Source organism: Sturnira hondurensis, unplaced genomic scaffold (genome assembly GCF_014824575.4).
Source record: "Sturnira hondurensis isolate 20B ecotype Veracruz unplaced genomic scaffold, ASM1482457v3 Scaffold0023817, whole genome shotgun sequence".
Classification (NCBI taxonomy): Eukaryota; Metazoa; Chordata; class Mammalia; order Chiroptera; family Phyllostomidae; genus Sturnira; species Sturnira hondurensis.
In genome coordinates this window covers 11208588-11233359 of record NW_028096448.1, presented here as the reverse complement: position 1 = coordinate 11233359, position 24772 = coordinate 11208588, and the positions used below count along the sequence as shown (strand labels likewise).

At 49.8% G+C, this 24772-nt stretch overlaps 1 protein-coding gene across 1 annotated transcript in view; it reads left to right on the top strand.

The window, feature by feature from the left end:
* Positions 1-24394, top strand: part of LOC118981195 (C-Maf-inducing protein-like) — a 142676-nt gene extending 118282 nt beyond the window's left edge. Inside the window, exon 2 of the mRNA XM_037037932.1 lies at positions 24086-24394. Within this exon, the coding sequence (XP_036893827.1) occupies positions 24086-24379 (294 nt within the window). The 3' untranslated portion in view covers positions 24380-24394. The remainder of the gene's footprint in view (positions 1-24085) is intronic.
* The last annotated feature ends 378 nt before the right edge of the window (positions 24395-24772 follow it).

Sequence of the window (24772 nt, the reverse complement as noted above, 5' to 3'; positions counted from 1 at the left end):
CTCTGCTTCCTCCTCAGAGGGCCTGGAAACCGAGGGGCCATTCCTGAGATGTTTGTTTGTCCTTTGCCAGTTCAGCCCTTATCTCTCTGAGCCAGATGGGGCCAACTCGATTCTTTACAAAGTCACTTATCGGACGGAGCTTGAGAAGGGCAGGCTGGGCCCGAGAGATGGGGACTGAGAAGGGTCCCTCTTAGAATCAAAGGCCTGCCCAAAAAGGCAGAGTGTGTGGCCCTAGATTACTCCCTGGTATTCAAGGGAAGTGCTTTTCAGTTGCAGGGACCTCTGCTCTTGGAGTCAGTGGAGAACACCCCACTTGTTTCAAGGCCCCTCTCCTGACAGGCACACCAACCACAGACCCAGGCCGGAACCGGGAGGAAGCTTCCTGAGAGGCGGCAGCTGCTGCACACAGAGCTCCCAGGTTTATCCATTCGCACCCTGGGTGCTGCCCTGACAGGTGTGTTGCTTAGGTTTCCAGGACCACGAATTAGAAGCAGCGAATTAGGAGGAGTGAGGGGGCCTGCAGGCACTGCCATGTTCGCGGAGAGCAGAAACTCCGGGCAGCGTGATGTCTGGAGGGAAGGAGGGAAAGTGACAGGAAGGAAGTGAAGACACAAAGTGCACAGCAACTGGGGACAGTGTGCGTGGGGGCCTGCAGTGCACCGTTGCTCCCTGAGCTCCTGATGGTGGCAGTGTGCTGTAACGGATGCTCTGAATGACGATTATGTCATCAAGAAAAAGGCTAAGGATATTCTGAATGGTCTGTTTAAAGCGAGGGAAAAAGGAGACATTTCTAGCTCAAAGTATGAAAATTTTTCTAAAGGGTCTTGGCACTTGGAGGGTAAGCTCTGGCCGGCATTGCCTCTGACCTTGGCCGCCTGACCGGGCAGTGAAAGAGGGAATTGTTCCTGGGGCTGCAGATGGGGCCCTGCCAGCATCTGGGCTGCCTGGCCCCTTTGTCTCCCCACTGATGGCGGGCAGTGCTGGGAAAGTCCTGCGCCTCATGTCTGTGTGAACGTCCCACCGTGTCATGAGCACGGCCCCGAGGTCGAGCTACGTGCCTCCCATACAGCTGTGGTCCCAGATGGCAGCAAAAGAGGCTCTGTTCTTTGACCCTGACTGAGATCGGCCACCAGTCTATTCCTGTTGTTTGTGGAGCAACTGTCCTGGGCTAAATATGAATTCTTTCTCAATCAGTGCCCGATTCTGCTTTTTAAAAATAAATCATTGGTAATACTTGTCCCTGGGCAGAGAGAAGGACTGGCACGCAATGGAAGTTGTCAGTAGAGCTTGCCAGTTGGGTCAGAGACGTGGAGGGGGCCGTCCAGCTGCCCCAAAGAGGCCCATTGTCTCAGCATTCCTTCTTTTCACTGTTACCCCCAGTTTGGGTTTACTGGGGATACTTTTTCTTTGGGCCCAAGCTCCTCTCTGTCTTTGCACAGGTATTTCATGTACACCTTTCTCCCGTGGGCTCCAGGAAAAAGCGGAGCATCTGAGGAACCTCACAGAACCCTGAATACAGGGCAGAGGGGCTGAATTGATCTCTGAAGGCAAAGCAGGGCTGTCTAGAGTCACTGCAGAGGAACTAGACAAGTGAGTTGTGTTTCAGGAGGAAGACTCTGGTGGCAGTATTCTGGTTGTAGAGAGATGAAGAGAGTAAGACTAGAAGTAGGAAATCCAGACAGGCAGCCTCTGCAATATTCTCAAGTAAAATGAGAGGAGATGAAACTGGAACAGAGGGTGTAGCACAACGTGGGTGAATTGAAGGGGCAAGTAGTAGCTGGATCTGACCCTGGTGATTAATTGAATTCAGGGATTGGGGCTATTGAATGAGACCAAACAGTCAGGCTTTGCATGTGGTCAACTAGTACATGTGGTTGCCACAAACCGGGCCTGAGAAGACAGCAGGGAGAACCCACTGGGTGGGTGCAGCTTGGGTGGAGATCTGGAGGGACCTGGAGGGCCTCAGGTGGTGGAGCCCAGCAGGCAGTCACCAGAGCGTGAGCCCTCCATGAAGGCGAGGAGCTTTGTTTTGTTTATGACATGTCCCCACCACCTAGACCATGCCGGAAGCACTTTCATGGTGCACAGGAAGTGCTCAATAAATATTTGATGACTGAATAAACTGTGAGTTTGAAGCTCAGGAAACAGACTCTTAATCCAGGTTTTAGATTAATTATTTCAAGCTGAGCACGGGCGTGCGTTCATGTAAAACCATCCTTCTGTCTGCCAGAAGAATGGCCTGGCCGTGGGTCGTTCTGTAGTGGTCACAGAGTTTTCCATGGACACTGTTGAGGCCCATTGATTGGGTGTCAAGAGCATGGCAACGCCTATGGATTGCGGCAGCGCACAGTGGCCCTGCGCATCCTGCGGGGGAGGCCCCGGTCTTGGAAACATGCTGTTTTGTCCTGTACAGTGTACAGGCCGGCCTGGTATCATCCTTCGTCTGATTTACCACCACATGATTACGTGTCAGGAGATGATTTTCAGCCACGAAATGGACTCTGAAGGGTCCCTTGAGATACTAGTTCTCTTCCCCCGCCCTGTCCAGGGAAGGGAGGCTGCCGTTGGCTGGCTGTGCAGGAGTCCTGCTGGGCGGGAATCTTGCTGGGCCTGGATACCTGCATGGGGAGTGACCCCGGGGTAAGCCAGCCACTCCACCCGCCGTTATCCTGGGGTCTGTCAAATTCTCAGAGTTCATTATATTTATTTAGAACTTTTTTCTTTATTGAGATGAAATTCACGTAATGGGAAATTAGCCATTTTTAACTATACGATTCAGAGGCCTTTAGTACCTTCCCAAAGCTGTGCAACTGTGACTTCTAGTTCCAGGATACTCTCATCACCTCTGGGGGCCACCCTATGCTTGTTAACAGTCACTCCCTGTCCCCATCCCCCAGCCCATTAATCTGCTTTCTGTCTCTATGGATTTATCTATTCCGCATGTTTCATGTAAGTGCAGTCATACACTGTGAGGCCACTGTGTCTGGCATGTTTCTGAGGTTAAGCCACGTTGTAGCATGTTCAGCATAAATTCACTCCGTTTTACAGAGAAGACCACAGAATTTGCAGATGCCCCATCATGTAATGCCTCTCAGCCCTCTTCCCTGGACTCGGTCAGTTCCTTTGCAAGGCCCTGGCTGGAGGAGCCCCCACCTGTCCTCTTCCTGTTCCCAGATCTCTAGCCCGCCCCTTGGCCTGGCCACAGCCACAGCCACACGACAAAACCCACACCTGCAGCATGGCCTTCCCAGCTCTTCCCAAACCAGTCTAGCCCTCTGATCTCATCGCCCAACCTTCTTCCTTGTGCACACCCTCTTCCCACCATTCCTAGACATGTTTTCCTCGTGCCCTGGATGCCTTTCCATTTCCTTGGCCTAGCAAGCCCCTACCCATTTCTCCAGAACCTGCTTTGAGCAGAATCAATGTTTCTCTTCTTTATCCCCATGATCTTCCTTCTTGTAGCACTTCACCTCATCTCGTGCTAGCCAGTCCCCCATTCTCCAGGAGTTACTGGAGGACAGAGTTCAGGGCACTGCCTGTGAATGCTTGTCAGTGAACAAGTGATTCAGTGAATAAACAAACAGCATTCTCACACTCAGACTTTGTTGCTTCCTCCTGCTGGCCTCTTGTTGTCCTTTATGTGTGCTCCTTTTTCCAGAAGGGACGTGGGTGTGTTCGGGGCTGAACAGCCACTTGTAGAGAGTGGTGTCACCTCACACCCAGTCTTCCAACTTCAGAACCTAACCCAGCCAGGCTTGTGTAGAAATGGGATTTTGGAGCCCATTGGGTAAATGGGGTGCTGAAATGAAAAAAGTGATGTTTACACCACTACTTTGCTAATACAGTGTTTAGAAGCACTTTTTATAGACATGGCAGAAAACACGCTGTGGCCTGCGTCCCTGAAAGACCAAAGGGAGCTGCAGTGCAGCTTTTCCTTCGTGGAGATGGTGGCTCCTTGTGACTGTGATGATAGCAACATCCATATCCACCATCCAAAGGCATGGTCGTTCCAAGCTCACTGAGTTGTAGACTCATAGCAACAGTGAACTGTGGGGGCAGCTCTTGGCTCACTCTTCCAAGGCCTGCTCATGTACGTTGGCTTACTTGACTTGTGCGCTGGGGGGAACCAAATCCCTGCGAGCTCCCACATTTCTCAGTTGTCCCATGGAAATCTGAACATTACAGCATTGCATTCAAGGCTTTCCATTACCTGGATCTAGCCTGTTTTCTGATCCATCTCCCCGAACCTATGTCTTGCTGCTCAGTGAACTCCTACTGACCCTTCAAAACCCCACTCGAACATCATGTACTCTCTCAATGCTTCTTGAATGACCCAATAGCACTAGGTAGTTCACCTTCCCCAGGGCTTCCATGTCTCTGCATCTGCAGATATCGTACACCTGGAATTCTAATAGTCTACAGACATGTCTGACTCCCCCGCTTAACTGCGAGGTCCTAAAGGGAAGGGATTCTGGACTCTGCTTTTTCTTGGCTCATATGCTGGACAAGTGAGTGAGGAGGTATCTATGTAGGTGGGAAAAGCTGGGGAAAGGAGGCAAGGAAGTAGAGAACTGAAAAAGGAGAGATCTCTAGATTCAAACCTGGGGGTTTCCAGAATTCTTGGGTTTCACATAAAACTCTTGGGACTCATGAGCTATTTTCCTAACTTTGAAAAGTGTAAAGTGCAGGCTGCATGAGATAAATTCTATGGGTTTGGTTGGTGGGTTTTTGTTTTTCAATACAACATGTTCAGTTCAGTTTGGCGTTGATCCGAAATGCCGATGGTCAGGGACAGAGGGTCTTTTGTTCACGAAAAATTGCACATGTGTGACTCACTGCCGAGAGCAGGGTCCTGTGGGATGCACCTGGATGGGCAGGCCAGCTGTTTACAACTGGTGTCCATGCTGCTCTGTCTGTTCCTAGGCTGTATTTTTACTGTCACTTCGGCTTATTGTGCCGCGAGCATATTTTGGTTGGCCGGCAGAATTTCCAACAGTGGCATGCCTGTGGGTAGGATCCGCGAGGTGGTGGATCTGTGTCACGTAGGCATATGTGGGGGCCTTGACTGAGAGGCTTGCTTCACCTGTGAGTGCCAGAGCCACCACTTTGAAAGTCCTGGGCTTCCCAACAACCTTCTGTGCAGATCGTCATAGCCATCACAATCACTGTCTTGTTCCAGCAGTGACAAAACTGGGGCGCCCAGAGGTGAGGCGGCCACCCACGGCTTCCTGACTAGTGACGTGCAGACCTGGAGCACTCCAGAACTTTTCTCTACCCTCCTGGCTTCCTGAAGTGCCTGAGCCTATGCCTGTTCTCTCCTGCCTTGAGGGGGAGGGCAGATTTTCCTTTTCACTTCGGTTTTTAAGATGGTTTTAGATTCAATTCAAAATTGAGGGGAAGGCACAGAAATTCCCATATACCCTTCATCTCCACCCATTCACAGCCACCCCCAGAACAGCTCCCCCACCGGAGTGTGGTGCCTCTGTTAGAATCGATGCCCTGTACCAGCACATCATTGTCTTCCGAAGCCCACAGCTTACCTTAGGCCCGCAGCTCACTCTTGGTGGTGTGTATTTGGTACATTTGGGCACATGTATGATGACATGTACCCAGCACTGTAGTAGCACACGGAAGTTTCACTTCCCTGAAAACCCTCTGCCTGTTCATTGCTCCCATCCCCCCAACAACCACTGACCTTTCGCTTTCTCCATAGTTTTGCCTTTTTCAGAATGTCATTGTTTGAATCATAGAGTATGTAACCTTTCCAGATTGGGTTCTTTGTTTAGTAAGTAATATGTACCTACAGTTTCTCCGGTCTTTTAATGGTTTCACAGCTCATTCCTTTGTAGCACTGAATAATATTCCATTGTCTGGAGATAGAACAGTTCTCTCTCCATTCACCTACTGAAGGACATCTTGGTTGCTTCCAGGCATTAGCAGTTATGAATAAAACTGCCCGAAACATCTGTGTCGGGCTGTTTGTGTGGACCTGAGTTTTCAGGAGCAGCTTTTTAATGATGATTCTAGAGGCCCCACCTCTGGATGGTGAGCAAGAGCCTTGGGCCTTAGAGTTGATTCAGGCCCTGCAAACTGTTGCCCTGGAGAAAGATCACCAGGTCTGGGGTCTGGGCGTAGCAGCCAGCGTGTCAGAATTTCCCCGTCCTGGAGCCCTTGACGGAAGCCTACAGTCCCCAGGCAAGAGCTGAGCCAAGAACAGTCAGGGATTTCCCACTTCTGATTTGAAAGGCACCAGTGATGGCTGCCAGCACTTGCTTCCCCAAGAACTATTGTGTTTATTTGTCTAAGATTATACCATGCCTGCCTCCAAGAGGACTGTGGCTTCTCAGAGCTAGGATGCCGTGTGAACTGAGGCAATTAGGATCTCACAGAACAGCCCCGCTGGGTCCCCAGAGATGGCCAGTACCATAGGCCTTGTTTGGCTGCTCAGGGCCTTCTGCGAAGGAGGCAAGAGGGAAGCACAGTTTACATGGCTTTTGTTTTCGGACCAGGAAAAGCACACGGATTTATCTTATGGGAGAGATCCCTTCCTGTCCCCCACTTCTTCTCTCTCTTCTTCCCCACTACAGATTAAACCTCCCTGAGAGATTTTAGGTGGACTTGTCAATCACAGCTGCCTCTTTACAGTCTGGTCCTTGGCTATGAGGGACTTGTTAGCTTGGTCCCATCCCGTCACCATCGGCAGTCTCGTTTCAAGCCAGCAGTAATGTACCTTGGAGAATATTGTCTGTATTTCCCCAGTATTAGCTCTGTGTGATGGTTAAATTATACTCTATTTTCCTGTGAAATTACAGGGCCATCCCAAAGCCCAGCATCTCTTTGCTCTATCTGTTCTTTATTTTATTTGAACTTATTTCATTTACTATGTATTTTTCTTATTTATCCTGTTTTCTTTCTTTCTGTCTCCCTCACTACAGGGGAAATCCTATGAGAAGTAGGGGTGTTTTTCATTCATGGCACACAGTAGGTCCTCAGTGCTGCATGCACTGACATTAGTCACCATGTGCTAGACACCGTGCTAAGTGAATTATGTGCATCCTCTCGTTTCATCGTCATAATGTCCCGATCAGCTGGGCCCTATTATCAGCCCTGTTTCTCAGATGAGAAGCCTTAGGGACCAGAAGACTAACCTGCTGTCTGTCCTGGGCCCCTAGCCTATAAGAGGCAGAACCAGGGTATGAACTCAGGGTTTCCAACTCCCAAGCCTGGGTTCTTTACCATTAGAATTTGAGAAATAGATAAAATGCCGTAAAGATATTTTGAACTCAGTCTTGTTTTTCAGCAAATTTTTACTCCTTAACTGTAGCATCTTCTTACTTGTATGCACATGCAGCTTCGGGCATGCCAGTTTTTCCATTTATAGGCTGTGCTCGTGGGCATTGATGGGTCTTGCACACACTGGCATCCCCACAGCTTGGTCTGTGACTGGTGCGTGTGGGCCCTGTCTGTTGGATGATGCAGGCATGCACCGTGCACAAGAAATCGCTGCGTAATTCTGTGGGCACCCCCTGTGGCCTGTGTTCGTAGACCAGCAGCTGTTGATTCAGAGAAATGTCATTTTTTTTCTTTACCTGAAAACTGTAATGATTGCCTTTTTTTTAAGCTGAGATAGCATATAGATAAGTGCTGGCAAAAAAACTTTCTTTCTTTTTATTAATTTATTGGTGATGTTTATTAATAAAACTATATGGGTTTCAGGTATATAATTCTGCAGTACGTCACATTTAATTGTCCTGTGTGTTTACAACCCCAAGTCAAGGCTCCTTCCATCGTCATTTTCTTCCCTTTACTCCCTTCTACCTCCTCCCCCCTTCCTTTCCCAGAGGAATATCATCTTTTCAAAGGAAACTTTGTTGAATTGAATAAAACACCTACAGAAAAGTACACAGATTCTAAATGTATGTTCTGGTGAATTTGCACAAATCGGACATGTCCTTGGAAACCTGGACCCCAATCAAGACCACCTCCAGGATCCTGCTCCAGCCACCACCACCACAGAGTAACCAGCCCTCACCGCTGCCAGTGTCTGTCCCTTGTAAACCGACCTGCAGTACGTGCTCTTTGGTTGGTGGAACTAACCATATCGCTGCATGGAGTTGTAATTTTTTCACTTTTGCTGCTATAGTTTTCCGTTAGGTGAATATGCCGTAATTTATTTATGTATTTTATTACCAGTGGACACTTCTGGGGTGTTGCTGTGAATCTTGAGGTGTGGGACCAAATGAACATGTCCCTGTTGAGAACGTCTGGCAGTGGAGACCCTGGGCTGCAGAGGCAGGGCGGAGTCGGCTCTGGCAGGTGCCGTCCAGGTCGCTTTCCGAAGTGCTGTGCCAGTTCATGCTCCCACCAGCAAAGCAGGAGCGCTCTGCTCTCTCCACATCCTGCCCATCACTGGACACTGTCATTGTTCCCCAGTTTTTGTATTGTGGTAAAATACACATAGCATAGAATTTACCGTTTCAACAATTTTTCCGTACAGTTCAGTGGCATTAAGCGCATTCACATTGTTGTACATCCATCTCTAGAACTCTTCATCTTGCCAAATGAAACCCTGTCCCCGTTAAACAGTGACTCCCATCCCCCACACTCCTTCCAGACCCTGGCACCCACCATTCTACGTGCTGTCTTTATGGATCTGACCACTGTAAGCACCTCATACACACGGAATCACGCAGTGTTTGCCTTCTTTATTTCTCTTAGCACGATGTCCTTAAGGTTCCCCCATATTGTAACAGGTATCAGAATGGTCGTTGCTGTGGCAGAATAACACTCCACTGCCCACAAGTGCCACATTTTGTTTATTCGCGCACTCATCAGTGGGTGCTTGGGGTGCTTCCACGTTTTGGCTGTTGCGAATAGTGCTGCAATGAACACAGGGGTACAGATACCTACATGAGGCACTGCTCTCAGTTTGGGGGATGTGTCCCGAAGTAGAAGTGCTAGGTCATGTGATAATTCTGTGTTTAATTCACGTGCCTGTTTTCTGCGGCAGTTTCAGTGTTGTGTAGTCCCACCAGCAGTGCACAGTGGCTCCAGATTCTTCCTTTCCTTACCAATAGTTGTTCTTATGTGATTTTTGTTTTTGTTTTGATAGTGGATGTGCTAATGTATGTAAGGTATTGGTATTTGTGTGTGTGTGCGTGCGTGTGTGTGTTTTCAGCCATTCTGATAGGTCTAGTGATTACATGATGGTTTTAACTTGATTTCGGATGAATGAAATTTTATTGCATTTTCTGGATATCTGCCTCAAGTATTGGTTATTTTATTCTAGGTTGTTAGTACATAGTAAGTGCTCAGTACATGCTTGTCGAGTTGAACTAAGTTGCTGTGGGAGTGACATGTGGCTGCAGGGACACCAGTATCTCTTTACAAGAAAGAAGTTCACCTCCCCAAGTTCTTGTCCTCGTACTGCATCACAGCCTCCAGTTCTGTGTCTCACAGTGTAGAAGAGATGGCAGTAGCCAAAAACATGTTCAGGGCAGAAACAGCTGCCCTCTGTGACCTCCGCGTGGCCCCCAGGAGCCTTGAAATGACAGCATCCCCTCCTACGTGGCAGATGAAAGGCCAGCCTTGAAGCTCTGACCATATATGGGTGCATGCATTTGCTGTAATTAGCACAGGGTGGCACCTTCTGGAAATAATGAAGCAATGGAGACGAGGGCTCAACAGCATGGGGCCTGCATCTGGTCTGGCCGGGCCTGTCCCTGCGTGGTTCGTGCTCCCTCCCCGGGCACAGCATCCTCTGTGGCCATTTGGGCTCGCAGCGTGTTCAGGCCAGCAGCCAGCCACTCACCCTTACTACATACTGATTTTATTTTTAATTAGAGTTTTAGTCCTCTGTCTGCTTGTTTGTTGTGCTGACAGACACAGACTCTGGATGGCTTCGGCAGATTCCCGAGTGGGCCCCGGGCTGGCCTGTCCACTGCCAGAGGCTGGTTTCCAGGACAGGAACGTGTGGTGACACCTTCACTTTGCATCCCCAAGGGCCTCTTCCTCCCCCTTTCTGCTTTCTTCCCTTCCTCCTCCCTTTCTGCAGCCACATGACCGACCGCCTAGTGGTTTCGTTGCTGCCAGCACTGTTGTTACCATCATTACAAGGCTCAGCAGTGAGTATGGGCGTCGGACGCTCAGGATTCCAGTCTGGGCTCCACTGCCTCTTTCTAAGTGACTTTGCTTCTCAGTGCCTCGCTGACTCGTCTGTAAAATGGGAAGAACCACGTGGCACCCCGCAGTGTGTTCTAATGAAGATGCTTATTCAGGCTCCCTCCCACTTTTCCTCCCCCAGTCTGTCATGGAGAGTGGAGTAAACTCCAGGCACTGAGCTGTTCAATGAAAAATATAAGTAAAAAGGCAATTTACATGTATGATAACATGTATGATGATAGGTGGGCATTTGCCTGCATCTTCCGTGATCTCATAGAGGTGCTGAATCCTACCTGGGGTTGGGGGGAGATGTGGCTGGGGAAGGCCGCGTGGGCACTGAGGAACCCATTGCAGAGAGCATCCTTGGAGCACAGGGCGCATCACGGCGAGTGACTAGTCCAAAACTCTGGTTTACCCACCACCAGCAGCACTCAGCCACCTGAGGTCTAGCTCCCCGCCTCAGAAAGGACTACCACTGGGCTCCTGACAGGTAGCCCTACCTCTGAAAGTTCGGGGGGGTCCCATCTTGTGTTTGCCAGTGCCAGCTGGGTGACCTTGGGGAATCAGCCTGCCTCTCTGAGCCTGTTTGCTCATGCATGTTGGACCAAACATTGTTCTTTCCTCCTTCCTGCTCTTCTCCTGGTATTTTCTAGAAGGCTGTGTTGAGAGCACTGTCCCCAGCTTTCTTTACACTGTCAGAGTTCTCTGAATGAGACTGCAGTCCTGTTGGCTCGTTCCCATTGTTTTGGGAACAAAAGCAAGATGGGGGTTGCCCTGCCCGCATTTTGGCAGTTCACCTCTGGTTGTCTCCAGCAGCCCTCTGTCCCCAGATGGTGTGGGTGGCTCTGGGAGAGATTATCCACCTCTCCTAGCTTCTGGGTCATTTGCTTTCATTTAGGGATGGCTCCACGGTTTAGGGTAAATTATTTCTCCTCTCCAGGCCTTGGTTTTCTCAGTCATCAAATGGGACCATAATGACACCCATCTCGGGGGTTTTTCTAGGGAGTCAGTGGGAAGACGTCTGCAAGCAGCTGACCCCCATTGGAATCATATGCATGGTTCCTGATCAACACAGTTACTCTGGACACAACTAAGGTAGCAGACTGAAGTGCATGGCCCCCGTTTTCAGGAGCTCCTGGCACACAAACAGCTGATGTTAGTGCCTAGGAAAGTACCAAGGCTGAGGTGCGCCCTGACCTGTGAGAACCCAGAGACATGTTTGCCTATTTGCAGGCTGTCATAGGCCCCAGCTTTCCCCCAGCCGAATTATACCATCAACAAGCATATGTTTTTGAAGATCCAAAACTTCACCATCTGATCCCTGCTGGTGTCCTCACGTCTGGAACACCAAATGTATACAGGCCTACATGACATTTGGCAGGTGATCTTGGAGTTAAATTAATACTAATGACCAAAAGTATAGTTGCTGTTCCCAGCCTTTAGCTCAGAGCTCTAACCTTGAGCAAACATGCCCTTTCCTTTTGCAGAAGCGTCTGCTGAGTGTGGCAAGGAGACTGAATGTGAAGGGGAACAGAGACGTCCCTTTCTGCCACATTAGCCATGAAAAATGTTTCTGTTTTGCTAACACCCTCTCTGTGGCTCAGAGTCCAGTTTTGAGGAGGGTGCTTCTCTCCTTCAGGTCTCAGAAGCCCCTGGTGTGAAAGATGCACCCCACCTGTTGAGAAAATTGAGCACCATCGCTGGCCAGATTCCTTCGCCCAAACTCAGGAATCCTTGCTCTCCCGAAGGCCCAGATACCTGAGAAATCGTGGGCCCTACAAAGGAGCTCATTTTTATATAAAACTTCCCTGGAATTCTCTGGAAACATTTGTTTCTTGAACTTAAATATAAGCATTTCATCCTGTGGCCTAGGCAAACAAATCCCATGCCTGGGTATTTACCCAAAGGAGTGCTTTAGTCCTCCCTGCCCCCAAATAAGTATAAAAATGTTCACAGCAGCTTTATACACAGTGGCCCCAAACTGGAAACAACCGAAGGTCCATGAACAACAGAGGCAAACAGGAAGGAACACTTCTCTAAAATTAAAACCAGAATGAGCTACAGACATATCCACGCACTTTGCAGACACCATGCTGAACGAAGGAGCCCAACACAAAACCTGTCTGCTGTGCACTTCCACCTACGGAAGGTCAGGACACGATCTGTGGTGATAGAGGCCTGGGCAGCAGAGACCTCCGGCAGCAGGGGCCGGGAAGGGCACGGGGGAGCCTTCTGTGGCATGGAGACGGTCCATTCTCCACCCAGGGAGTAGTCACACAGGGCTGTGCAAAAGTAAAGCCAGCCAAACACGTAAGGCTTCTGCACTTTACACGTTCTATTGTTTGTGTAGTATACCTTAATTTAGAAAAAAATAGGAAGGAAGAGAGAGGGGATTTGAGGAGGTTGAGCAGTCGAGGGCTGTGCCTCGGCCTGGGTCCCGTCTGGGGCCTCTCTGGGGAGCCCTTGTACAGTGCATCTACCAGGGTCCTATCCTCAGACCAGGGTCCTAGATACCGTGGGCTCCCTGTGCTCTCCCTGCGCTCCCCTCGGAGTGCCTGGCTCTCTCTCCCCTGCCCCCTGAAGACCCAGCTCAAAAGTCACTTCTGGGAAGCCTGTCTCAGTGTCCTGGAGTGTTCCTCCCCTGCCCCTCTTTGCCTTTGTGCCTTCACCTTTCAATAACAGTCCTTATCAATTCCTGTTGTCCTTACCTTTGTACATTTCTGTCCCCAAGCTGCTCCTCCTTCCCCCCAAGGCCCAAACTGGCAGCTGAGGCCCTGGTCATTTTGGGGCTCCCAGGCCAGTGTCTCACAGAACAGGCAGGGAACGTGGAATAGTGGATGTGGACCTGGCTTCTCAGTTCACCGCACGGTCTTTCTTCTGACCAGCTGTGACCTGTTTAACTGCCCCAAGCCTCCCTTTCTTCCTTTACTAGATCGGGGTCCTCCTGGATCCTTGTGAGGAAGCAGCTAGATTATGCTCGAGGGCTGACACCTGGGATGTGCTTGGTTTGGGTGGGTTCCCGGGGTCCTTAGAAATGTTGGCTGGCTCACCGGTTGGAAGTGTGCTGTCCTTGTGTTGTGGCCCTAAGGGCCTCGGTCAGCTGCTCTGATGATGCAGGTGTCCCGTGGCACAGTTGACAAGCGCCACCGGGGAACATAGAGTTTCATCTGTCTTCCCATGTCTGTGATGGTGACCAGGGATGGAAGGGTCTGAATGTGGAAATATCAGCCCTTTGCTCTATTATTAAACCTCTTGAGCCATTTGGCCATAAAAGGGGGCAGCTGCCATGGCTGGACTCATGATTAATGAGCCAGAACGTGCCTCCTGACCGTCTCTACGGAGTGTGGTCCACGAACAGCTTTGCTCTCGGCTCCAGACACTATCCATGGCCAAGCCTCTGGGCACTGCCATGCCAAGGTCTGGGCAGCCAGGAATGGGCTGGTGGCTCTTCATAGCCCCCCAGGTAGCTCATCCTGGGCCCCCACAGAGGACCAGGCTGTGGTAGGGCTTGGTTGAGATGGGATGAGAGGAGGTGGGTAAGCCTGAGACAGGCAGTGCTGTGTGGCCTCGAACTCCTGGAGTGCCATCTGAGGGCCTGACCTTACTCCATCTGTAACTGATGGGGTCCTGCTTGTTATTGGTCATCCAGAGCTGGGTGATCACCTCCTGCATGCCCGGCTGACTCCGAGCTGGAGCAGACATCTGTCCTAACTTTTTGGAGTAATCAGTGGGTGATGGAGGAACTTGGCGAGCATGTTAGTGTAAAGCCCCTTCTTCCTTCTCATTGAGGCTTTTTCAAAATAATCGCCTGGGTATATAATGAGCTTCTACTTAGCACCCGGCTCCATGCTGGGATTTGAACTCTTTCATCACATCCCTGCCCACATGCAGCCCCGTCCTGGCCTTCTCTCGGGCCACCTACTCTCTTGGGGTGGCAGCATGAAAGTAGTTACTTATTATCAGGTTCTTACGAGGTGCTGAGCCTTGCACACTTAAGTGCTCTCCACAAACACCCTTAAGATAGGTGTACTGTTACCTTCTTTTACTGCATGTAATTCGCATACCATAAAATTCCCCACATGGGTCATATGGAAACTGGTGAACTTTTTGAAGAACTGCCAGACTGTTTTCCCAGGCAGCTGCATTTCACGTTCCTGCCAGTAGTGTCTGGGGATTCCAGTTTCTTCGCATCTTCTCCACTGCTTGGTAATGTCTTTTTAAAAATAATGACCGTCCTAGTGGGTGTATGATACCACTTTTACAAGCAAGAAAGTGGATGCAAAGGCTGAGATACTTGCCAAAGGCCACACTGCCAGCAAATGATGGAGCTGGACTTGACTCCAGAACTTCTGATGCTTTTAAACATCTTTTTATTGAAGTGTAACACAGAGACGCCGTGTCCTGCACGATGCAGTTTAACAAAGTCATTACCAACTGGAATCGAGACCTAGAACAACACCAGGCCTCCCGAAGTTTCCTCTGCACTTCTTCAGGACTGTCCCCATCCAGGGGTAACCACAGGGTCACCAGTTCTGCGGGAGGAAGGTGTGGTGGTATCACACCGGGGCAGACCCCGACTTTCAGACTCACTAGGCTGTTACAGACTAGGCTGGGACGTGGAGTCCAAGGGTCTCGCCTCTCCTCGCAGTCTTCCCTGCATAGCTGTGTGTGGCCGGTCAAGGTGCATACCTGCTCAGAGCCTCCATTTCTGGTTGGTTGTGGGTTGATGGCAATACCTCCCTCCAGGGGGTATGGGCTTCAAGGGGGAGGTGTGGAGGTAGGAAGGGTTCATGCAGTGGTGGGAGGTAGGTGAAGGGAGCCAGCATGGGTGCTTCCAGCCTGGGAGGTCCTGACACTCGGGACTTGGCTGGGGGGTGCTCTTAAGCCTGAGTAGCGGCCAGGCCAGTCCCTCCCTGCAGGCCCCTTCCAGATGCCCTCTGAGCCTTGGTCAGTTGCCCAGCTATCAGAGGCGTCCAGTAGCACAGGTAGAAATGCCACCCTGAGGACACAGGCTCTGTGCTTCTGACCTCCTGGTTTCTTGGGTCATCTGTCTCCTGTCCCAGTCGTCAGCTCCATGACTGTAGAGACGTATCCCTTGCCTTCACCACCTTGTCCCCAGGCCCTGGCATTGGGGTCACACGTAGGAGAGGTTCTGCTTGTTGAATGGCCATGTAAATTCAGTCCTGAGGGACCATCACACACCTGTGGGCTACTGAGACTTGTCTGTGCTATGAAGCACTTAGAGTAATCACACCTACCGCAGAGATAAGCTCAGACAAAACAACATAAAGTGCGAGAAGCGTGTATTTTTATCATGAGGTTTTCCTTGCTCAAAACCCAGTTACTTTTACTTTACCCATATATTTTTAAAGATTTTATTTATTCTAGAAAGAGGGGGAAGGAGGGAGATAAATGTCACTGTGTGGTTGCATCTTACACACTCCCCACCGGGGACCTGGCCTGCAACCCAGGCACGTGCCCTGACTGGGAATCAAACCAGAGACCCTTTGGTTCACAGGCTGGCACTCAATCCACTGAGCCACACCAGCCAGGGCTACTTTCTACAAACTCTAACAAGCATGGTGCTCTGGTGTCATAGGCTGTGACAGAAAAGCAGTAATCCTTTGAGGTGTAGGGGAGGGCCCATTGACAGCAATAGGGAGTAGCCATTTGGCGTCAAGGACATAATTGGAGATACTGTACAAAACAGTCAGTCTCCTCAACTGAGGCAGGCAAGTGTCGCAGCTAGCAGCTCTCTGTCCCCGTGGTACCAGGGGCATTGCTGGGCTGCACTGCTCACTGGTGGAGGGTGCAATAATAACCATGGCCCTGAGGCCAGAAGAGGTTAAGTTATGCTCCTTTAAGGAAACAAGGAGAAAGTAGGAGTGTGAAAGGTATTTGAGAAGATTTGTTCTGGGACTGGGGCCCAGACTAGCAGCAGACTGTTACCTGCCGTTTTGCTTGTGCTGTATGACTTTTTCTTTGTGGAATTAAAGAGAACATCAAAATATTTTGACAGGCCTTCCCCCAGTGAGCATGTGTGAGTTTCTGCCCTCAGGGCCCAGAGGAGCTGGCGGCAGCCTGGGGTCTTGCAGGGCTGGGTGGCAGCGGGCAGGCAGATTCTGAGGACCACTTACTGCCTACTGTGCCAGGTCCGGCTCTGTCCTGTCTGGACCCGGGTCCTTTGTTGCTTAGCACACACTTTCGATGTGCATGCACACAATTGCACACGCTGGAGTTTGGCAGAATGTGGGGGAAGAGATCCGTTGCAGTCTTGGGGATTGTCAGATTGAGTCCTGGATCTGTCTCTTAAAAGCAGGGGCCTGTGACATGCCCTCACCTCTCTATGGTGCAACTTCTTCTGTAGCCTGGATAAATAGGGGTAAATACAGTGCCCCCATGCCCGGTGTTGCTGTATGGTTAAATGAGATAATACATACAAAGTCCTCAGCGTGGTGCTGGCCACGTGGTGATGGCTTGATAAATGTTAAGCAGGGGCACCTGTGCCTTTCTGTGTGGGCGGGGCTTGATGAGGGTTCTGTTTGTAGAGCCTGTGTCTTTGCTTGTTGCTGAAAAAAGTATGTGCCTGTCTGTTCACAATTGCCAAAAGGTAGAAACAACCCAAACGCCCATCAGCTGATGGGTAGGTAAACCAAAGATAGTTCCCTCCGTGGAACATTATTCAGCCATGAAAAAGAACAAAGTTCTGACATATGCCACAACATGGGTGAACCTTGAACACATTAAGTACAAGGAGACAGCTAGAAAGGACTGGGTAATGTAGATTTCGTAGACACGAGGTCTCCAGAATGGGCAGATCCCTAGACAGAGAGCAGACTAGTGGTTACCCCTGGGATGGGTGGTGGGCGTTACAGAGGGTGGTCCCTCAATGGCTGTGGGACCTCCCTTCAGGGTCATGAAAGGGTGTTTTTTAAAGATTTTTAATTTATTTATATTTAGAGAGAGAGGAAGGGAAGGAGAGAAACATCAATATGTGGTTGCCTCTAGTATGCCCCCAAGTGGGGACTTGGCCTGCAACCCAGACATGTGCCCTGACTGGGAATCAAACCCAGTGACATGAAAGGGTCTTATACCAAAACTGAGGCAACGATTACACAGTACTATGGATGCACTAAATACCACTGAATTGTAGGTTTTTAAATGATTAATGGCTAATTTTATGTCATGTGAATTTTATCTCAGTTTTTTTTTACAAAAATCAAGGGGAGGTGAGGGCTGAGCCACCCCCCCAATATGCGCCACACCCTTACACCAGCACTGATGTCACGGCACCATCATTACTGTTATTGCCATTGTTGTTGACTGTCCAAGGTGGGGCAGGCAGGGGCTCCCCTGCCCTCCGACCTGACTGACACCTATTTTTGGAAGCCAGGGTTCATGCGTTGGGGGGATCAGGAGCACCTCCTGCCTCATGTGTGTGGAGCAGGGCCCTGTGGAACAGACCGTGCAGAGTGGGTCCCCTGTGTGATGAGTCCACTTGTGAAGAGAGGAGGTGTGTCCACAGCAAGGCGCACCCAGCAGGCTGCCTGGGTGGCAACCCTACTCCACCCCCACATGACACACAACCAGCTGTTCTCAGCGGGGTCCCCAGCTGACCAAAGTTTCCCAGCCTCCCACATCCTCCTGACCCAGAGCGAGCCCTTTGAGGGTGTTTCCAGACCAGCTTTTCCTTTGGGGTCCAGAGCCTCCTCCCTAGGAGCTGAGCCAGTGTCCTGTTCACATGTGCCTTGAGTCAGCCTGAAGCCTTGTCTTAGGGGCCTCTGACGTCACGATCCATATTCACTTTTAGAGAAATCTCCATGGAAACCGGCGGGCAGGTTTGGGCAGGAGGGAGCTGGCTTCCCAGAAAGACAGGAGAAGCAAAGACCAGAGAAGGGGGTGTGAAGGGCTCAGTCGGGGGGCTGTTTCAGGGGCATTTGGTCATCTACTCCATGCCCCGTCTGACACGTGGGAAGCCCAAGAAGGTTCCCAGTTTGGAGAGTGTGCTGCTCTGAAGCCTTTGTGGGGGTCATGGGGGTTCCTGGGGTTCCTCTAGGTCTTGCTTTCTGTAGCCCAGATCCAGGGGGTGAGGAGGACCAGGAAAGGAGCTCATCTCAGAAACCAGAGCAGAGGGAGTGTATGTATTCTCTTCCTGGTCTGGCAAATACGAAGGCCCCCCCCCCCCAACTGGCTCCCACCAGTGCCTGAGAGCAAAAGGACAAAGGCATCCCCAACTTGTGCCCCAGCTCCTGTGGGAAAGCAGTGTCCCCAGGACCCAGGACCCTGGCTAGCAGACTTCTGCCACTCCCACGCCCTTGTGGTGCAGTCTCCCTGCAGGCACTCAGCTGCCAGGCGGTCACACTGAACTCACCCAGTCGGAGCCTGGCTTCTAGCAGGACCCACTCAAGCTGGGGGCACGGGATAAAGGCTCCAAGTCTTAGCCAGGGCTCCCAGTTCTTGTTAATATCTCTTTGATGAGAGCAATTTGGCAAGGATGTAAAATATGCTCTTAGCCTTTGTCCCATTAATTCCATTTCTGGGAATCTGGCCTAAAAAAAATAAACCTAAATATAGAATAGAATAGAAAAACATGTTTCATAAGGATGTTCACTGTGGAGTTGTTTAGAGCAGAGGAAGATTAAACCACTGCACTGTCCGTAGGGGAGAGGGTGGGTGTGGTGATGAGTGGTGGCCGGATTTGTTACAGCCACGGACATGATGGTTCCCGGGGCGTGGTTCCCGTGTACGTGACGCAACATCATGTGCAGAAAGGTGAGTTACAGAGTCATGTGACTGCGTGGTTTGGACTCCGTGAAAAAAAGATCATGTATAAAGAAAATCAGGGGAGGAAAAGCGGGAACCATAACCACACAAAAAGTAAAAATTATATTAAAAAACAATCAGGAAGTAATATATCAAAGTGCTAATGAGTGGTTCTGGTAAGGTTTTTCTCTGAAAGATTTCGTTCTATTCATCATCTCCCAAATTATCTTGAATATGCATGCATTGCCTTTCTTAGTCCGGCTTGAGTCGTAATTTGCATTCGGTGAAATGTACTGTTTTAGTGTGCAGATCTGTGAGTTTTGACGAATGTACGCAGTCAAGTAGCCACCACCACAAGTGAGACAGAGAACATTGCCATGACCCCAGAACATTCCCCACTCCCCTCTGCGACTGATCTCCTCCCCTGTCTCTGTAGTTTTGCTAATTTCAGGATGTCGTTTAAATGGGATCACAGTGCATCTTGCACTGCTTTTAAATGTAGAAATAACTTTTAATCTGCTTACTATTCTCTTAAAAGTTCCTCTTAGAGCTGGATTTCCTAGCTTCCCCTAGAGAGTTTAGTTCTTCTTGTTTCTAACTCAGCCTTTACTCCATGCAGGAATCTCCTCCATTGTGGCTCTGATCTTCCTGTTCAAATTACCAGGGAATTATCAGTTGTCTGTAAAACCCTCCCAAGGGTGTGACAGTACCTCCGAGGAAGGGTGTCCTCCCTCGACCAAAGAGCAGTGTTTGGGGCCTTTGGAGCCGAATCTGTCCCACTTCCCTCGTAAACATCACTGGTACTGCCGACGATGAAGGTTAATAGTAACGACCATAGTGGTAGTGGCAGCCGTTCATTTTTCTTACTAAACATTTTATTCTAGAACAGTTGGAGAGGCACAGAGATGGTGCAGAGAGCTCCCATATACCCCATACCCTGTCTCTCCCATTCTTAACACCTCACGTTAGCATGATACATTGGTTACAACTAACGAGCCAAGATTGACGTGCTATTATTAACCTTCATACTTCATTCAGTTTCCTTAGTTTTCATCCGATGTCCTTTTTCTGTCCCAAGACCCGATCCGGGATCGGACAGTAGTACACTTAGTCATGGTGTCTCTGTCGACTTCTCTTAGCTGGGACAATTGCTCAGACTTTCTTGTTTTCCGTGAGTATTGGTCAGGTGTTTTGAGGAATGTCCCTCAGTTGGGTTTCGTCTGATGTTTTTCTAATGGTTAACCAGAATTGTGTGTTGGGAGGAGGAAGACCAAAGAGATAAAGTTTGGTCTTTTTCATAATAGTTGAATTTATTGAGCTTTTCTGTATGTTCCAGATGCTATGCTAAGCCCTTGACAAATTGGATCTCCTGTAAGGCTCCTGATAATTCTATTAAATTCTCATTTTACTATTAGAGGAAACAAGCTCAGAGAGGTACAGTAACTTGTGTAAAGACACACAGTAAATGGCTCAAACATAGGTCTCGTTGATCATGCAAATTTTGCTTTTAGCCAACACTGGTCCAAACAGTGGGAAAGCAATTCATATGCTATTAAAAACCAGTATGTATTTATTTATACCCAGCCTTTCCCCTAGAGCCTGTCTGTGTTGCAACTTCTAATTGAGGACACACTGAGACAGCGAAAGCAGGGTCGTGAGAAAGGCAGACACAGGCGGTTGGCAAGCCCTCGCTCTTGTCCATCACACATGTCAGCAGTGGGCTTCTGGAATGTGCTGCCAGGGTCCTGGTGTGGGCCCTGGGCAGAGTCTCATTGTGTCTCAGGGTCTCCAAGGTGGCCGTGATGGGACACAGAAGTCTCAAGGCCGTCTGTCTGTGCGCCCAAGGTGGGGTTCTGAAGAAACAAGGCCGGTCATGCACTTGATTTGGGTAATCGAGTCCAACTCAATATGGTTGCGCTGTCCCCTTGCTTGGATTTCAGAATGGGTTTTTATGTCTGTGTTGTTTGGTGTGGTCCACGAATCCCCAGATGCACTAGCAGCCATGGCCTAGCCCATGTCCTCTGGCCTCTGTGCATATCGAGGGGTCGGCGGGCTGGGGTTTGGAGGCTGACCGGACCTTCAAAAGGGACAGAGGTGGGAGTGGGCCCTAAGGGAAGGCTTTGGTGCACCTGGGCCCCCAGGGGCCATTGCTTCCTAGAGCTGTTTTTAAAAAATTTATATAATTACTTTTAATTTTTAAAAATAATAACCAAAAAAAGCATCTTCCCAAGTGTGTTATGTATAGTGATTATAAGTAATACACAAATGGATGTTTTTTATTTAGGAAAATATTACTTCATTTATTAAGAAAATAATCATCTCCTCAGTATCAGGCACTGTTTAGGTACTTAGAGCAGAACAGGTGAAAATTCCTGCCCTCGTGATGCTGAAACACACGCAGGGGAGACAAACAATCAGCAACACACACAGTAAATATTTGAATGCTGGCTTGGGAATGAGCATATAACCAACCCCCGGGCCCCTGGTTTTACTGATACTCTTGGGACAAGGTGTGCTGTGAATGCTGAGTCACTTATTGCAGACATTGAAAACATAAATTGCAGGAGATGCTGGAATAGGGTAGCAAGTGAAGGGGAGCCCCCATGTTTGCTTTGGGGCACACAGACATGCGGCCCTGGGATTGGTGCCCCGGGGTGGGCCGTGTGCCAGTGAGAACTGCAGGAGGGACTTGGCTGTCTCCCCACAGGGGTCTGAGCAACCTGGTCGCTCACCTGGGCCTGTGCGGCAGCCTCCAGGCTGTTTCTTCCCTGCTTCCACCGACTCCTGAGTCTGTTCTTGCAGCAGTCCCCAAGATACCTTGAAACTTGCTCAACCCAAAGCCCCAGGAGGTGGGGCGGTACTACCTGGACCCCCAGCTTCGCTTGCCACACCCTCCTGGAATGGCCTACCCATCTCTCCAAGGCATTCCTTACCCCAGTCCTCCGTTCCTTTGTCCTTTGGTCCTCCCTGACCACTTCCAGATTGTGCCAGCCCCTGGGCCCTTTGCACTGGCTGTGGGCTCTGGGACTTGCTGTATTTTGCCATGTATAATGCGCACCCACGTTTTTGGTCCAAACTTTCAGGAAAAAAAGGTTTTGTTTTAATTTTTTAATTCAGTTATTTACTTATATTTAGGTACTTGGTTTTTGTACTATAAGGGAATTTTAGCATTTATTTTTTAGCATATTATGTACAAGAAATTTTATGTAACAGGTTTATAAAACACAAGAACAGTTACCAGGTTTTCAGGTACTACCCATGTATCATGCGCATCCTTATTTTCCCCTCAAGAATGTGGGCAAAGAGTGCACATTATACACAGCAAAATACGGTGCTTTCCCTCTGTCCTTCCACAGTCCTCCAGCTCTCCGCCACTTGTCACCGCACCCTGTTTTGATTCTCGGTGCAGCACCGCTGTCCTTCGGTAGTTTACTTATTGGGTATTTGTTTGTTTGTTGTCTCTTTGCCTCACTGGGCTCCTGTCTCATTCCTTGCTGTGTCCCCAGCACCCGGCGTGGGGCCTGGAACGTCACAGGTGCTCAGGAATATCAAGGGGATGAATGGGTGAACAAATCAATTGATCAGTCACTCTAACTTCCAGAGCCTGGTGACTGATTGTATCAAGGGAAATTTGAAGCAGCTTAAGCCTTCAGCCTTCTCCACCCTCTGCACCACCACCATATCTCAACTTTGGCAGTCAGAAATTGAAATTTAAAAACCTCATGGAGGTCCTCAGTGATCCTGGTAAAATCGCCTGGTTGAGCCATAGATTTTACATTGTGCCTCTTTCTTGCAGCTCAGCTTAGTGGTCAAGGTGCAGATTCTGGGTCAGACACTGAGTTCACTGCTGGCCATGCCCCTTCCCAGCTGCGAGGCATGACTCCCTCAGCCCCAGCCTCCTCGTCTGTGTACGGGGGATGGCCCTGCACCTGCAGCGTGGGCCTGTTGTGAGGATCATAGGGGACAGCACTTGCCATGTGCCCGGCAGTGCTTGGTGCGTGTCGGGCTTGGGAGATGTGAGCTGTGCTGTACTCACCTCGGAGTGTGCTGGAGTCTGGCTTCCTGGGGCCAGAGGAACAAGGACACTGCGGGTCCTGGTGGCCAGTTCATTCACCTGGTGCCTTCTGTTCATGACAGCAGAAATCACTCAGACAACAGTGAGTGGCTCTGAATTTCTCTTGTCCCACCCTCACGTCAGTGCTGACCGATGATGGCCTTTATCATTCTTTCTATAAACACAAATTGTGTGCTTGCCGTACGTCAAGCCCAGGGGAGAGAGAACAGGGACCAAGATAGACACAGGCCTGACCTGGCAGAGCCGCAGCCTGGCCAGGAGGCAGACATCAAACAGGTAACAGGCGATACAAGTCCACAGTCATTAACCTGGGCATGGTGAGCATGGAGGGCTCAAGCGAGGATGCGACTTGGTGGGCTCTGGGGTCTGGAGGGTCATGGGCTCCCCGGAGAAGGCTGCTGAGCTGAGACCTGGAGATTAGAAGAGGAGATGACGGGGTGGGGCCATGGCCTTCCTGGGACAAAGAGCAGGGTGCGGTGCTGTCAGCAGGCCTGTGTGGGAGCTTGGAAAGGGAGAGAAGACGCCGGGTGGGTCTAAGAAGGAAGTGAGACCAGTGCATGTCAGTGGTGGGTGGGAGCTCCTGCTTCATGGTCAGACCACTAGGACCACTGAAGGATGCTGAGCAGGAGAATAGGGGGATTGATTTGCCAACTTGGCTTGTGGCCCAGGGTGCTGAGTGGAGAAGGCATATCTGTGGGGGAAGATGAGGCAGGGAGACCCATGGCGGGCTGTAACTGCTTTCTGGGAAGGAGGGGGTTGTGGCTCTACCTGCATTAGGGACCCCGCCAATGCACAGAGGAACAGTGCACAGGCCTTAACCTCAAGGTGCCCCCAGTCTAGTCCCAGCTACATCCCCAAACATGTGGGCAAGCTTCCTCCGTGGCCCTGCCCCACCAGCTGGAGTATGTGCCAGCTAGGAAAGATGAAGTGCCTTTGGTCCCTACAGGTGCCAGGTGTCTGTACCAGCTAGGTTTGCTGTTGCCACATTGGGGGTGTTTCCAGAACCTTCTTCTGAGGCACGGATGTTATGCCTGATCTTGTAACCAATGCATATCTTTTCTTTGTCTTTTTTTTTTTTTGCTGCAGCCAACTGGGTACATGGAAAACTCAGTCTCCTACAGCGCTATTGAAGATGTTCAGCTGCTGTCCTGGGAGAATGCCCCGAAGTACTGTTTACAGCTAACAATTCCTGGGGGAACTGTCTTACTGCAGGTAGGAGAAATAAACATGAACCAGCAGTTTCTTCTCCCAGTCCCACTCACTCGCCTTCCTCAGTTTTCTTGGAGGGAGATAGCCAACTATCAGGAGGAAAGGTTGTTTAACCTGGGGTGTTTTTTTCTCCAAGTACAAGGAAAGTATAAACCAGGGCTCAGTTGGTGAGTGGAAGAGGGAATGCGCACAGATGAGCTCCTACTGAATGCTTGCCACAGTCTGGGAGCTTTACATATTGTACTGTTATTTCTTTTAATAAATCTGAAAAATAGGCTTTCTGATGTCCATTTTACAGATGAGGAAACTAAAGTACACAGGCACAGTTGTTAAGGCCTTAAAAGCCTGTAAGAAGCTAGTAAGCAGCAGGTGTCCCCTTTTGCTTTACTTCGAGTGAGGAGGTTTCTTACTTCTTGTTAATTGAAGTCTTTTGAGACTCTGATGGAAGAGCTGTGCTGTTGGAAAAGTGTGCATCTTGTGTGTATTGGTCAGGGCTGTTTGATGGAAATGATGCAAACAATATTCAGCTATCCGAGGCAAAAAGAGAATTTGATGTTGTAAACT